Below are 14,871 nucleotides of genomic sequence, written 5' to 3' on the forward strand. Positions count from 1 at the left end.
CTTCTAGGAAAAGATGTATTTTGAATTTCCAGCAGCTACTTAAAACAGATTACTTATTAGACTGTTTTTAAGTTGGGAGTCATTCTTTTGTATATCAGGGTCTCATTTAACTCAGTGAATGAAATATGTCTTATTTACATTGGACCTGAAATTGATGTAAAGGAGTTTCGTAAAACTCATTTCTACGTCTGTTTATATTCTTATGCAGATTCAGAAAACAATAAAGAAGACAGCACGTCGGGAGCAGCTTATGAGAGAAGAAGCTGAACAGAAACGTTTAAAAACTGTGCTTGAGCTGCAGTATGTTTTGGACAAATTGGGAGATGATGAAGTGAGAACTGACCTCAAGCAAGGTTTGAATGGAGTGCCAATATTGTCAGAAGAGGAATTGTCGTTGCTGGATGAGTTCTACAAATTAGCAGACCCTGAACGGGACATGAGCTTGAGGTATAGTGGTATTTGATAATAGAAATTTCTAAATGTTGTGTTGAGTAGACAACCGAAAGGTAATTAACTAGCTATTTTATTATTACAAGGTTGAATGAGCAGTATGAACATGCCTCCATTCACCTGTGGGACTTGCTGGAAGGGAAGGAAAAACCTGTATGTGGAACAACCTGTGAGTATCACTGACAACTTTTGATTTTGTGACTAAGAATCTTTAAAATTTAATGTAAGATAGATACCTAATGGGAAGCAGCTGCATAGCACAGGGAGATCAGCTCCATGCTTTGTGACCACCTAGAGGGGTGGGATAAGGGAGGGTGGGAGAAAGAGGCAAGAGGGAGGGGATATGGGGATATATAGCTGATACACTTTGTTATACAGCAGAAACTAACACAACATTGTAAAGCAATTATACTCCAATAAAGATATTTAAAAAAAAAAGTCAAATTCATAGAATCAAAGAAGGAAATGGTATTTTCCAGGGGCTGGGGGGAGGGGGAATGGGGACTTACTAATCACTGGGCATAAAGTTTCATTCAAGCAAGATGAATAAATTCTAGAGGTCTGCTGTACAACATTGCACCTGTAGTCAACAATAATATATGGTACACTTAAATTTTGTTGAAAAAAAATTTGTTAAAAGGTAGATCTCATGCTAAGGGTTCTTTCCACAATAAAATAAAATAAAAATAAATATTAAAGAAATTTTAGAACTGTGTAAATAATGTTAATCCACTGTTTACTTTTTGGTTTATTTCCTTTTTGTATCTTTTTATTTGTTTATTTTTTGCAATTTTTTTGTGTGTAAGTCAAAACACCAGCATCAACCAATCAAAAATCTATAAAGATGGGAGTCCTAAATTAACATGGTTTTGTTCATAACTTATTTTGCTTGAGGTGGACAGATTAATACCAAATTGACTTTCATTGTTTTTGGTACTAGATGGGGACTGGTTTTTCCTTACAGATGAAATTTTGTGAAAAACATTTACTGCACCCTGTACATTCTACTCATGGTCATAGCCTTAGTCTATCTTTAGTTTTTCTTGAACTTCTGCCAATTTGGGACATTCATTTTTTTCTATGTTTTTTAAAAAGCTAATATCTAGGCCAGTATTCTATATGTGAACTCCTTAATTGTAAATATGCAGTTGTATGATTTTTTTCTTTTTTTCCGGTACGCGGGCCTCTCACTGCTGTGGCCTCTCCCGTTGCGGAGCACAGGCTTCGGACGCGCAGGCCCAGCGGCCATGGCTCATGGGCCCAGCCGCTCCGCGGCATGTGGGATCCTCCCGAACCGGGGCACGAACCCGTGTCCCCTGCATTGGCAGGTGGACTCTCACCAGTGCGCCACCAGGGAAGCCCTGTTGATTTTTTTTTTTTTTAAAGGATATTTTTAAGTTACACTACCTCAGTAAATTAGGAATTTTAGATTTTAATCCCTTAGTCAGGGAATAGATTCTTAGCTATTTTTAATGTCGATTTAGGGAAGTAGATTTTTGAACATATTAAGGCAAAAGTATCTGTTTATACCCTGTTTTTAGCTATTTGGTTGAAAAGAGCTTATACTTTTTTTGGCAAAACTGTATGATGTAATTTGGAGTGTATTTGCTTTAAAGGAGATGGGTAAATCAAATATGAGGAACCAATGCTTTTGTGTCTTTTCACGTAAGAAATCATTTTCTTGGTTTGTTAACTTGTGTTGTCTGTATTTCTTCGTTAAAAAAAAACTTTTTGGCTTCTTGATTTTAGTTCTGCTACAAATATGTACTGAATTCCCCACTTGAAGTTTGATTAGAAAGCAGTTGACATGTGTATAAACTTGTTAGCTTCAAAAAGTAGCTTTAGGTCAAGCCTGATAAAATTTTCATGAGCACTGTTGAGGAGTAACAAGGGTTAAAAGTCTAAGCCGTAGCTTGTTTTGGTGTTATTTTCTACCTGGCCTCATTCCTGCATCTGAGGAATGTAACATCTTTATAGTTAATGGAAAGATAATTTACTCATATTAGTGTTTTTATGTGCATTCAGTTTTCATAAGTTTTTAAAAAATAGTTCTGAGGCAGGAGATTCTGAAGCAGGGGAAGGAAAACATGTGAAGTGTTCAGCATTCAAAAGTTAATAGCTATTGGGACTTCCCTGGTGGTCCAGTGGTTAAGAATCCGCCTTCCAATGCAGGGGACACGAGTTTGGTCCCTGGTCGGGGAACTAAGATCCCACATGCTGCTGGGCAGCTGATCCCATGTGCCACAACTAGAGAAGAGTAAAAGATCCTGCATGCCGCAACGAAGATCCTGTGTGCTGCAACTAAGACCTGACACAGCCAAATAAATAAATAAACATATATATTATATGTGTGAATATATATATATATATATATATATATATATATATATAAAACGTTAATATTTATTTACTTATTTATTTGGCTGTGCTGTGTGGCTTGCGGGGTTTTAGTTCCCTGACCTGGGCTTGAACCGGGCCCTCAGCAGTGAGAGCGCAGTCCTAACTACTGGACTGCCAGGAAATTCCCAATAGCTTTACTTTTTTTTTAAAAAAATATTTATTTATTTATTTGGTTGCATCGGGTCTTAGTTGCAGCTCTCGGGCTCCTTAGTTGTGGCTTGTGAACTCTTAGTTGCGGCATGCGTGTGGGATCTAGTTCCCGGACCAGGGTTCGAATCTGGGGCCCCTGCACTGGGAGCGTGGAGTCTTAACCACTGTAACACTAGGGAAGTCCCCCTATAGTTTTACTTTTAATAGCATTAATTTTATAATACTTTGATATAATGTCCCTGAAGTTTCATTTTTCTGTATAGTGACCTATTTAATAGTCTTGCTCTACATCTACTATACAAGGCCAGGAAATGGAGATTAACTCCTGACACAAACCTTCCCCCACCACCCTGTCCCCTTTATGTACCAAATTCTGACAATTTTATTTTCCTTTTAAATATCTTTTGAATCTACTTCTTTTTCTCTACTTTTCTGCCTTTCTGTTGTCTAATGCAGTCTCTTAACTGAATTCACCATCCATTCCTCTTTAAAATCTTTTAATGGTTTTATTTTAATCACATTTTATATACATTTGCCCTTAGTTTGTAAGACCTTGCATATGCTGGCTCTTACCAGTCTCTCCAGACTCATCTTTCCTTATGCTTTTTCTCACTCCCTATGCTCCCGCCACAATGCATACTTTAATTTTCTTGTATTTGGCACCCTGTGTACAGGGCTTTGTAGATGCTGTTGCCTCTGCCTTGAAACACTTGTTTCCTCTCTACTACTCACCTTTCAGATCCCAGCTCTTGCAGCCCTTATACCAGAAAAGCCTCTCATGGTCTCTCCTTGATTAGGTCCAGTCCATTGTACTTCTGTGTAGTACTTTTCACAGATGTAATTTTACTGTTTTTGTGAGTATTTGATAACTCTTCTTTATTGGACTGTTCACTTAGTGAGGGCAGATACTGTATCTTTACATACCTCTCTGTAGCCCCAGTGCCTAGTTCATTGCTTAACATACAGTTAGGTGCTAAGTAAATGTTTATTGAATGAATAAATGATAATTGTCAGGGTTTTTTTGGACTAACTTATTTAAAATACTTAAAAATTTAATACAAATAATTTCTTGTTCCCTATTATTCTGTAATAAAATTCTGTTGGAATTTAATGGTTTTATGTTTTTAAGTAACAGTTGATGGGTTTTTTTTTCTTACCACTATATTTTGTAGAACGCTGAATCTTTTAAGTCAGGCATCCTCAGATAGTCCAAGACTATAATTAATATTCTGTTTTTAGATAAAGCTCTAAAGGAAATTGTTGAGCGTGTTTTCCAGTCAAACTACTTTGACAGCACTCACAACCACCAGAATGGGCTGTGTGAGGAAGAAGAGGCAGCCTCAGCACCTGCAGTTGAAGACCAGGTAGCTGAAGCTGGTGAGTACTCAGGTGGATATGAGCTTTAGTTTAGGGTCCTGGTTTTACTTTCCTTTGCCACAAGTTCAAGCTATACATTTATTTAGTTATATTTGTACACTTAGATCTTTAAAGAAACTTTAAGCATGACCAAATATTAAGACAAAGCATGTTAAGAGTAATTCCCAGAGGCATTAAATATCAGTTGTTTATCTTTTTTTTTAGTTTTATTTTTTAAATTATTTTATTTTTGGCTGTGTTGGGTCTTTGTTGCTGTGCGCGGGCTCTTCTCTAGTTGCAGCAAGCGGGGGCTACTCTTTGTTGCGGTGTGCTGGATTCTCATTGTGGTGGCTTCTCTTGTTGCGGAGCACGGGCTCTAGGCGTGTGGGCTTCAGTAGTTCTGGCACATGGGCTCAGTAGTTGTGGCTTGCGGGCTCTGGAGCACAGGCTCAGTAGTTGTGGCGCACAGGCTTAGTTGCTCCACAGCATGTGTGATCTTCCTGGACCAGGGCACGAACCTATGTCCCCTGCATCAGCAGGTGGATTCTTAACCAGTGTGCCACCAGGGAAGTCCCTATCTTGTTTATGTTGATCATTGTTACAGACTGGTATTTCTCTTGCTGCAGTATTGCTAGGCTGGAGTATGGATGAGGGAGCAACTGTTGTAAGGTTTTTCAAATAGGTTTTTGGCTGATGTACGCAGATTTATAGCTGCTTGCAATGCCAGTATATGAGGTGAATGGTATGAGGTTTTCTGTTTTTTTTTTATGGTGGAGTGATTATAACTCCATGATCTTGAACTATAAATTCCTCAGTCACCAGAGATCTATTCTGGCACCTAGCACATCACTAATAGGTAGGTAAGCACTTACTGTGAGGACTTCTATGGTAATGTAAGATGATGAATAAAATTTTGAGTATTGTAGGGAGCGTTGTTGGAGCATAAACTTTATAATGGGTAAAAGCATGGATTCCAGAATCAGACTGCCTGGATAAAATCTTGGCTACAACACGTATTAGCTGTGTAACTTTGGGCAACCTACTGAACTTCTCTGTACCTCAGGTTCTTCATTTAGGAAGTAATTTGTAAAGTATGTATACAGTGCTTGGCACATGGTAAGCATTAGGTTGAAACTAGAAGGGAACATTGCACATCAATGGAATTTATGGTTGCAGATCAATATAAGGCAGTCTTTTTTTTTTTGGCTGTGCTGTGAGGCTTGTGGGATCTAAGTTCCCCAACTAGGGATGGAACCCAGGCCCAGGCAGTGAAAGTGCCGAGTCCTAATCACTGGACTGCCAGGGAATTCCCGAGACATTTTTTTCCCCCCCTTACCACTTTTACCAAGTAGATTAAAATAGAGACTAGGATGCTGCTTTATTGGCATTATACTTGATCCAGAATAATTACTATTGAAACTAAAATAATTGTGGAATAAATGGTAAAGAAAACACTTTCTGAATATATTGTAAGAATAATAAAATACAGAAACGTACTGTTAACTATAACTTTGTAAATAAATTCAGACTATGTGATGGTGAACTGTTTACTTATTTGGATTTAAATGAATTGTTAACTTAAAAAAAGTTTTCTTACACTCTTTTGTATCATTTTTTAACCTCTTAGAACCTGAGCCTGCAGAAGAATACACTGAACAAAGTGAAGTTGAATCAACAGAGGTATGATTTTTATTTAATGCTAGCTTTCCCTTTCTGCCTTTCAAACAGAGGTCTCAAACATTTACTTTGCTTTGCAGTATGTAAATAGACAATTTATGGCAGAAACACAGTTCAGCAGTGGTGAAAAGGAGCAGGTAGATGAGTGGACAGTTGAAACAGTTGAGGTAAGAGTTCTCTGTTACAAGGTTGATGTCTTTTGTCTTTAATTAGTAATTCTTACCTCTCCTAAGAACAATTTTAGATTAAGTCTTTTGCATTCTTAGTACGTTTATTAGAATAACAAACTCATCATGTAAGACTGTTCTGTTTAAAAGGTGATTTGTTTGTCTTTGAGGATATTTAATATAATCACTGCTTTGCTGATACAATTACAAAAAAATATACAAATATCCATTTATAATTTATGGGGTTAATCTGTCTATTAAAGTACATGATTTGTCTGTTATCAGGTTGCTCTAAAAAATCTGGGCTCCCACATGGATAGCCTTCAGAAAGACTACCTTACAGGGGTACGTTGGAGTGTCATCTTAGACTTCTCCTTCACCCTAATGCTGTTTGGTTACCAGGCTCTGTTAGCTCAGTATTGCTTACAAAGGAAATAAGGTTGTGACTTGCCCAGGCTTAACAGATATGACTTGCCCAGACTTAAAAGCCAGACAGAGGAATATAAATTTGATGTAATAAAAATTAGTGATATTTCTCAGTAGAGCAGGGAATTACTAAAAACAATAATCAGAAATTATTAGAGCTAGAAAAATGACAGAGTGAGCTTTGGCTTTTGTAACAGTTTTGATGAGGTGATAGAGCTTGATCCTATGGTATTGCCAGAGAGAATGAAATGATAGGAACTCAAAGCTTGATGATAATAATAGCTAACATTTCTTGAATGCTCATTATATATCATGTACTGAGATAGATATATATTTGGTATAGATATATAGGTTTGCTTAATATAGAAGGCTTAACAGTTTAAGCAGAACACATAATTTTAGGAAGTTATCACAGGTAGTCTTTCTTGAAAGCATTTTACAAGGTAAATCTGAAATGCAACATGGTGACCCTGTGGAATTGGGAACACTATAGAAGTGATAGCATTGATCAGAATGTTAAATTTGGCATAATTTGGTCAGGTTGAATACATTCCAGTCTGCTATTCTGTTTACAGTGTAGGTGGTGTATGTAATTTGGGGACCAGTCATGATGATAATGAGTGGAGCTCTGTCATTCTACCAACCCAGTCCCCTCTCCTTCTCTCCCATTTTAGGTGGTAAATTCACTCCAGCAGCAACCTCAGGCTGCATCTCCTTCAGTACCAGAGCCCCACTCTTTGACCCCAGTGGCTCAGGCAGATCCCCTCGTGAGAAGACAGCGAGTACAGGACCTCATGGCGCAAATGCAGGGCCCCTATAATTTCATACAGGTAGGTGCTGTTTAGTCAAACACTATGACAGAAGGGTTAAGTGTTTACATTATTTAACTTAATTCCATTACATTCTACCTAAACTTGTAGGATTCAATGCTGGATTTTGAGAACCAGACCCTTGATCCTGCCATTGTATCTGCGCAGCCTATGAATCCAGCACAGAACATGGACATACCCCAGCTGGTTTGCCCTCCAGGTTAGTAATGATACATGTTTATGTGAGAAAGAAAGTATAGAGCCAATGCTTTCAGGTTTTGTAAAGTTTATGAAAATTATTATTTTTCTTTTTAATGCTTAACTTTTAGATCTTGTATCTTTTATTTTTATTTATTTATTTTAAAATATTTGTTTGTTTGTTTACTTTGGCTGCACCGGGTCTTAGTTGTGGCACGCGGGATCTTCGCTGTGGCATGCGGGATCCTTTTTTTTTTTTTAGTTGTGGCATGCGGGCTTCTTAGTTGCGGCATGCGGACTCCCAGTTGCGGCATGTGTGCGGGATCCAGCTCCCCGACCAGGGACCGAACCTGGGCCCCCTGCATTGGGAGCGTGGAGTCCTACCCACTGGACCACCAGGGAAGTCTCTGTATCTTTTAATTCGATGAGAAATGTTACTGTTTTTTCCTGTAATATGAATAATATCTGTAGTTCCATCATTGGTGGTGGTGGTGGATTTTTTTTTTTTGTAACTTTATTGGCATACAGACATACAGAAAAGTACAAGCAAATTTATAGCACAGTGAGTTTTCACAAACTTGAACACGCCAGCACCCAAAAGTGGAACTTTACCAGTACCCCAGAAGGCTACTTGTGTTCCCTTTTAGTCAGTAGTTACCTCTCTCCTTGCCCCATTAGTAACCACTTCCTGACTTGTAAAACTGTAGACCTGTTTTGCTTGTTTTTGTGTATAAATGAAATTTTGCTTGGCTATTTAAATTTCAAAATTAATCTAAGAATAAATCTAGTATTAACAGGTATCTTTCTCTGAAGGATGATTGCAGCTTTTTAGGAGAATTTCTGAACATTTTATTACTTAAATAAAAAATGAGATGGAGTCGGTAAAAAATAGTGGAGTGGGTAAGGGAATGCTCAAGAGGAAAGTGGAAGAGATAGTAAGTTTCAAACTCTTACTAGTCTTACACCATTATTTGAAACGGCAGCACACTAAATATGGTTGGTGCCTTTGTATCAGCTTAAGTGGAGCATCTCTTTAGGACCATTAGTAGTTTTGAGTCTTGTTTTTTTCCTACAGCATGTCAGCATTAAGGGCATAAAAGTGGAACGCATTTAATGTTGTTAATCTTTTTTTTTTTTTTTTTTGCGGTACACGGGCCTCTCACTGTTGTGGCCTCTCCCGTTGCGGAGCACAGGCTCCGGACGCGCAGGCCCAGCGGCCATGGCTCACGGGCCCAGCCGCTCTGCGGCATGTGGGATCTTCCCGGACCGGGGCACGAACCCGTGTCCCCTACATCGGCAGGTGGACTCTCAACCACTGCGCCACCATGGAAGCCCTAATGTTGTTAATCTTAAGTGTCATAAAAGGAGTTGCTGGTAATAGCATGTTTAATGAACACAGTTAATATGGTTAAGGTAGTTAGGATTTCTCTAAAGTAAAGGGAGCTCATATCTCTCTACCAAGAGTAGAAAACAGATCAGTGTTCATTTTTTGAGCTCTACCAGAGGAAGAAAATACATAGTTTTCTTAGCTGTGCCAGTCAACACATGCAGGACTGATGTAACCTGTAAAGCTGTTTAGATGTTCAGGTAAGGCTGAGTTCACTAGACTCCAGTGAAAACGGATGATTTCTAAATGGCTAACGAAAGATACTGTATTTTTTATTATCTAACGGTGATTTGGGAGAGTAGTGGAAGGATGGTGAGAGTTGGCAATAATATGCACATTGAATTGAATATAGGCTTTTTAAAGGTATGTTTTTATTTTTTCCAGTGGCAACATTTGAAATTATATTGAAAGTTGATAATGTTAAAATGTTACTGAATATTATCTAAAAGTTTTGAGTAAGAGTAATGCTGCTTTATGGTTACTGCTTTAAAAGGCTCTTTGTGGGTAACATTAGCATTGATTCTTACCATTCTGCTCTACACCTCTTCATTAGTACTGTCTCACTAACACTTTGCAAAACAAAGTGGAGGCCATTGTGACAGTTGACTTACAGTGACTATCAATTAATCGAAAATGCTCACTTGAAAGCTAAAATCCTGCCTATACTTCCCCATTTATTTTCATGATTGCTGAAAAGTTTATAAAGGATTTGGCTATAGAAAATTGACTTTAAAGAGCAAGTAAATGTATTTAGACATCTCTGAAGAAATTTGATTTTGTATGACAGTATCGTTTGATCAATTTTGCAGTTCATTCTGAATCTAGACTTGCTCAACCTAATCAAGTTTCTGTACAACCAGAAGCTACACAGGTAAGAGTGATATAAATATTTTTATAGCTTTTTGTTTTTAATCACTTCTTGGGTCTCTTTCTTAGTTAGTTTATGAAAACCAGGTAGAAATTTGATAAGTGTCCAAGTCTGGCATGGGTAGCTAGCTGTCGGCCTTTATTTCCATCTTTACATTTATTTTTCTTTTGATGAACTAAAAAAATTTTTTTGTTAATCCTTGTGTCTTATAATGAAGGAAGAAGGTTTTTAATTTTGAGCTGAGAAGACATATTTTAGATTTCATAATTTTAAAACTTAGTGTAGATGTTATCTACATTTGTGGGGAGCTTCATAACTGGACTAGGGTTTATTTAACTTTGAGCTTTAATAATATATATATTTTTGCAGTTGTTAGGTTTTATAGTCTCCTTATCATATCTGTTTCTTAGCCCTGTATGTATTAAAGGTGGTTTATAACAGAATGAAGCTTTGATTTCTTTACTTCTTTGTAGGTTCCTTTGGTTTCATCTACAAGTGAGGGATATACAGCATCTCAACCCTTGTACCAGCCTTCTCATGCTACCGAGCAACGACCACAAAAGGAACCAATTGACCAGATTCAGGCAAGTTCTGTTACCAGGTCATGTAAACTTGATGAGGCAGTTATACATGAATTGGGTGGAGGTAAATAACTGTTAACACAGTGTCTCTTCGTTTTGGACCCAATGCATGCACTGTAGTATTTTTGTTTCATAAAATAGTTGAGCTTGTTAACATACGTATGGGTAGTAGACTTGGCTTAGTTTACCACTAAAGTGTGATTATTCACTTTGTGTTTAGGCAACAATCTCTTTAAATACAGACCAGACTACAGCATCATCATCCCTTCCTGCTGCTTCTCAGCCTCAGGTGTTCCAGGCTGGGACAAGCAAACCTTTACATAGCAGTGGAATCAATGTAAATGCAGCTCCATTCCAATCCATGCAAACGGTAAGCAAATTAATCCAACTAACAGTAAGTGCCTGGTGTGTACTATCTTCATGCTAGAGTCTCAACAGAAAGTCTTTATTTAACTTTGTGCTTGAGTCTGCATCTACCCTAACTGTAGGGTATATTTAATTGAACACAGACTCTCATTTTTTTCTGTTCCCAGAGATAAATTTGAGTCTTAGGAGTTATGTGCCCATGTCTTCTTGTTTTGTAGTTTCACCGTTTTGATTTGATTAACAAAACTGTAAACATGAAAAAAGTAGACTAGTATAACATCTATTATATATATAGATTATTACCTAGATTTAACAACTGTTTACACTTTGCCATATTGGCTTAATCTTTTATTTTACTAAAGTATATCTCAAAGTAAAGTAATGGACATTTTGATACTTGACCCTGGTTCTTCAGTAAGCATCTCTAAATTGCAGAATTTCTAGAAAATAATGATAATGAAAATACTGTGATTGATGGGATACAGCCAAAACAGTGCTCACAGGAAAATTCAGAGTTAAATGCTTAATTTTTGATGAAAATATCAATAAAAATAAAATAACTATTTAAGTTAAAGTCCTTAGATTTAATTACTGTAAGTGATATTTTATCAGGGGTTTGCATCTTTTAAAAAGATTTTTCATTTATAATAGCATCTCCAAGGCTTCTGATTATGTGTCTTTTTAGATTTTTAATCCCCATTTATACTCTGCTTTAAGTGCTGTATGGTATATATGTATTTTCGACATTGAAGTGCATGAACTGAGGGTTGTGTGTGTGTGTGTGTGTGTGTATGAGAGAGAGAGAGAGAGAGAGATGTCTGAGACTTCTGTAACGGTCTTTCTTACGTTTCAGGTAAAACCAGAACTGAGATCTGCCATGGCCATGTTAAAAGTAGGGAAATGATTAGCATAAAGGGAAGAACTAATCATTTACTTTATTTACTTATAGGTGTTCAATATGAATGCCCCAGTTCCTCCTGTTAATGAACCAGAAACTTTAAAACAGCAAAATCAGTACCAGACCAGTTATAACCAGAGCTTTTCCAGTCAGCCTCACCAAGTAGAACAAACAGAGCTTCAGCAAGAACAGCTTCAAACAGGTAGGAAAACCAGTGTCACCTCCTTGACTACTTGCTTTGCAGTGCAGTTATTGACAGTGTTAGGAGAGTTTGGACTTTTGAGTGGCAGTGTCCAAGAGTTTTTGTTTTGGTAGTAGACCATATGAATTTTTCATTGCTGATCCTGAGTAAAATCAAGCCCATATTTGCTCTATGTGAATTATTGCAGTTTTTGGAGGCTTTATGCCCATTTTCCCTTGGTTAGTGAGTTCTCATAATATCCTATCCTATTTCATTATGTGATTTTAAAGGAATTAAACTTGTTATTCAAATTGTGATCAACTTTGCTCTCAATTGCTAATTATTTGAAGCCTGCTGGCATGATACCTGGCAGCAAGTTGGTTATACAAAATTAAGCAGTAAAGGAGTTGGTGTGGCTGCATTTGGTGGACTAGGTTGAAACAAGGTCCTAGTTGCCAAGTAAGGTCATAATTTGGCCAGTTGTCATACCTATCACAATAATAATATGGATATAGATATTTTAGATTTCTTACATATGTAAGACATAAATAGCTTTTTTAGGTCTTTGGTTATTTAATTCTTAAGAGATTTAATTGGAATCCCACAACAAGCTAGCAAACCCTATTAAGAACCATAGGAGTTAATACTTTAATTTTACTGGACTGACTGATGTGAGTAACTGGACTGACTGATGTGAGTAACTATCTCTGATTGTCTAATTTCTTGACAGACCTGGGTCAACACTGATTTTTCTTACATATCACTGTAGTATTCAGCATCACTAATCAGGGAGGTTGAATCAACCACAGTCTGACAGAAATTTGGCAGTTACGCTATCTGTGTTTTTGAATGATAAAACTGGACTTCCTGTTCTCAGGCTCCTTTAATTATTCATTGCCATGTACAGGTGTACCTTGAGGATATTGCAGGTTCGGTTCCAGACCACTGCAATAAAGCAAATATCTCAAAGTGAGTCACGTGAAATTTTTGGTTTCCTAGTGCATATAAAAATTCTGTTCGCACTATACTATAGCCTATTAAGTGTGCAATAATAGCATTATGTCTAAAAAAACAGTGTACATGACTTAATTTAAAAACCCTTTATTGTCAAAAAATGCTAACCATCCTCTGAGACCTCACTGAGTCATAGTAGTAACATCAAAGATCGCTGATTACAGATCACCGTAACAAATATAATAATGAAACAGTTTGAAATATTGCAAGAAATACCAAAATGTGACCCAGAGACATGAAATGAGCAAGTGCTGTTGGAAAAATGGTACTAATAGACTTGATCTACACAAGGTTGCCATAAACCTTCAATTTGTAAAAACAAAACAAAACGCAGTATCTGTGAAGAGCAATAAAGAGAAACACAATAAAATGAGGCATGCTTGTGTTCATAAGTTGGTTGTGGAGCGGATATATTTGGTGCCTTTAGACGTTATGCTAACATGCTTGCTGTTTTACCTTTTTTTCAGATGGTGTAATGAAATTAAAAATTACTGTATATCATTTGATTTGGTTAGTTTGGCCCTTTGTGCCAGTTGATTTCAAGCTATCTTGTTCTTATATTCTACTTGACATTACTAATTGACTATGAAGCACTGGACTAGATAACTTTTGTTACCATTTCAAAATACACATTATTTATGAAACTTAACTTCATAACATTTACAGATATTTTCAGTAAAAAATCAAATCGGCCCATCTGCTTTGCTCAGACACCTCCACCCTACCACTCTGATCTAGGCAGCCATCAGCTCTTATCTGGAATATTGCAGTTGTCTCCCTTGACTCTTATTTTAGTCCAGTCTGTTCTCCACACAGTAGCCAGAGTGATTATTTTAAAATGTAAATCAGATGTCTCTCTCCTGTTCAGAACCTCCTAGTGACTGCCAATTACATTTAGAAAAGAAATCCAAAGTCTTTACCTTGGTTTACCAGATCCATGATCTGGCCCCTGCCTTGATTCTGGTTGTATATCCTATTTTCTTCCTTATGTGCCCATACCAGCCACAAACACAAATTCTTTCCTTTCTCACGGCCTTTACACTTCCTTTTCTTTTTGCCTGAAACTTTCTTCCACTGATGTTTCCATGGCTTGCTTCTTGACTTTTAGGTCTGTGCTCAGATATCACCTCACAGAGACCTTCCTTCATTGCCTTGTCCAAATGTAATGTGCTCACTTGGTCACTCATTTATCCTACTTGGTGTTTTCCTTAATCACTTATTACCTGATACAGTATAGATGTTTTTACTTGTATGTATATTTTATTTACTTATTATTTCCCATTATTAAAACTTCCTTATGGGCAAAGATTATGTGTTGGCAGCTAACTCATCCCTTGTGTCTAGGACCAGGCCTGGCAGGTTGAGGGCATTCTGATATTTGTTGAACAAGGCAGTGTATCCCATCATTCCAGAAGTTTTGTTTTAATCTGAATTAGTATCTAGTCAGGAACAACATAAAAAAAGGGTCTGGCAAGGATCTTTGGCTGTTTTTTATGGACTAGTGTTTATGCTTTACATGCACTCAAATAGGAATTCTGGTATTTTTAAATAAAGATCACCCTTTAATTGTTCTACTTTGAGTTTCTTGCAGTGAGATTTGACCAAAAGGCATAATAGAATTCTTATTGATAAAAAGTGAGTCAAAAATTCAGTTCTTATACTTTTTACTTGCATATGAATGAATCTTTTTATTTTAAAAAAATTTTTATTATGTTTTAGCCATGGCGCATGGCATGTGGGATCTTAGTTCCCCCACCAGGGATTGAATCCATGCCCCCTGCAGTGAAAGTGCAGAGTCCTAACCACTGGACCACCAGGGAATTCCCTGAATGAATCTTTTTAGATAGAAAATGTTACTGGTACTTGTGATATTTGCTTATAAGTTAAAATTTTGGGAATGTAGTAAAAGGTAATTTATGTAGAAAGAGCACACTGTGAATAGT

At 37.1% G+C, this 14,871-nt stretch overlaps 1 protein-coding gene across 4 annotated transcripts in view; it reads left to right on the forward strand.

The window, feature by feature from the left end:
* Positions 1 to 14,871, forward strand: part of CAPRIN1 (cell cycle associated protein 1) — a 37,151-nt gene that overhangs the window by 14,987 nt on the left and 7,293 nt on the right. For 2 of the 4 annotated variants that reach the window (XM_032639373.1, XM_032639375.1), the window contains 11 exons: positions 209 to 447; positions 537 to 619; positions 4,240 to 4,377; positions 5,984 to 6,036; positions 6,114 to 6,200; positions 7,301 to 7,456; positions 7,547 to 7,655; positions 9,830 to 9,891; positions 10,362 to 10,472; positions 10,690 to 10,839; positions 11,785 to 11,935. In XM_032639373.1, coding sequence (XP_032495264.1) covers positions 209 to 447; positions 537 to 619; positions 4,240 to 4,377; positions 5,984 to 6,036; positions 6,114 to 6,200; positions 7,301 to 7,456; positions 7,547 to 7,655; positions 9,830 to 9,891; positions 10,362 to 10,472; positions 10,690 to 10,839; positions 11,785 to 11,935 — 1,339 coding nt within the window. Of the gene's footprint in view, positions 1 to 208; positions 448 to 536; positions 620 to 4,239; positions 4,378 to 5,983; positions 6,037 to 6,113; positions 6,201 to 6,485; positions 6,546 to 7,300; positions 7,457 to 7,546; positions 7,656 to 9,829; positions 9,892 to 10,361; positions 10,473 to 10,689; positions 10,840 to 11,784; positions 14,564 to 14,871 lie in introns of all 4 variants that reach the window. The other 2 variants (XM_032639372.1, XR_004351000.1) reach the window with 2 other exon arrangements.

The sequence above is a fragment of the Phocoena sinus genome, chromosome 8 (assembly GCF_008692025.1).
Source record: "Phocoena sinus isolate mPhoSin1 chromosome 8, mPhoSin1.pri, whole genome shotgun sequence".
Classification (NCBI taxonomy): Eukaryota; Metazoa; Chordata; class Mammalia; order Artiodactyla; family Phocoenidae; genus Phocoena; species Phocoena sinus.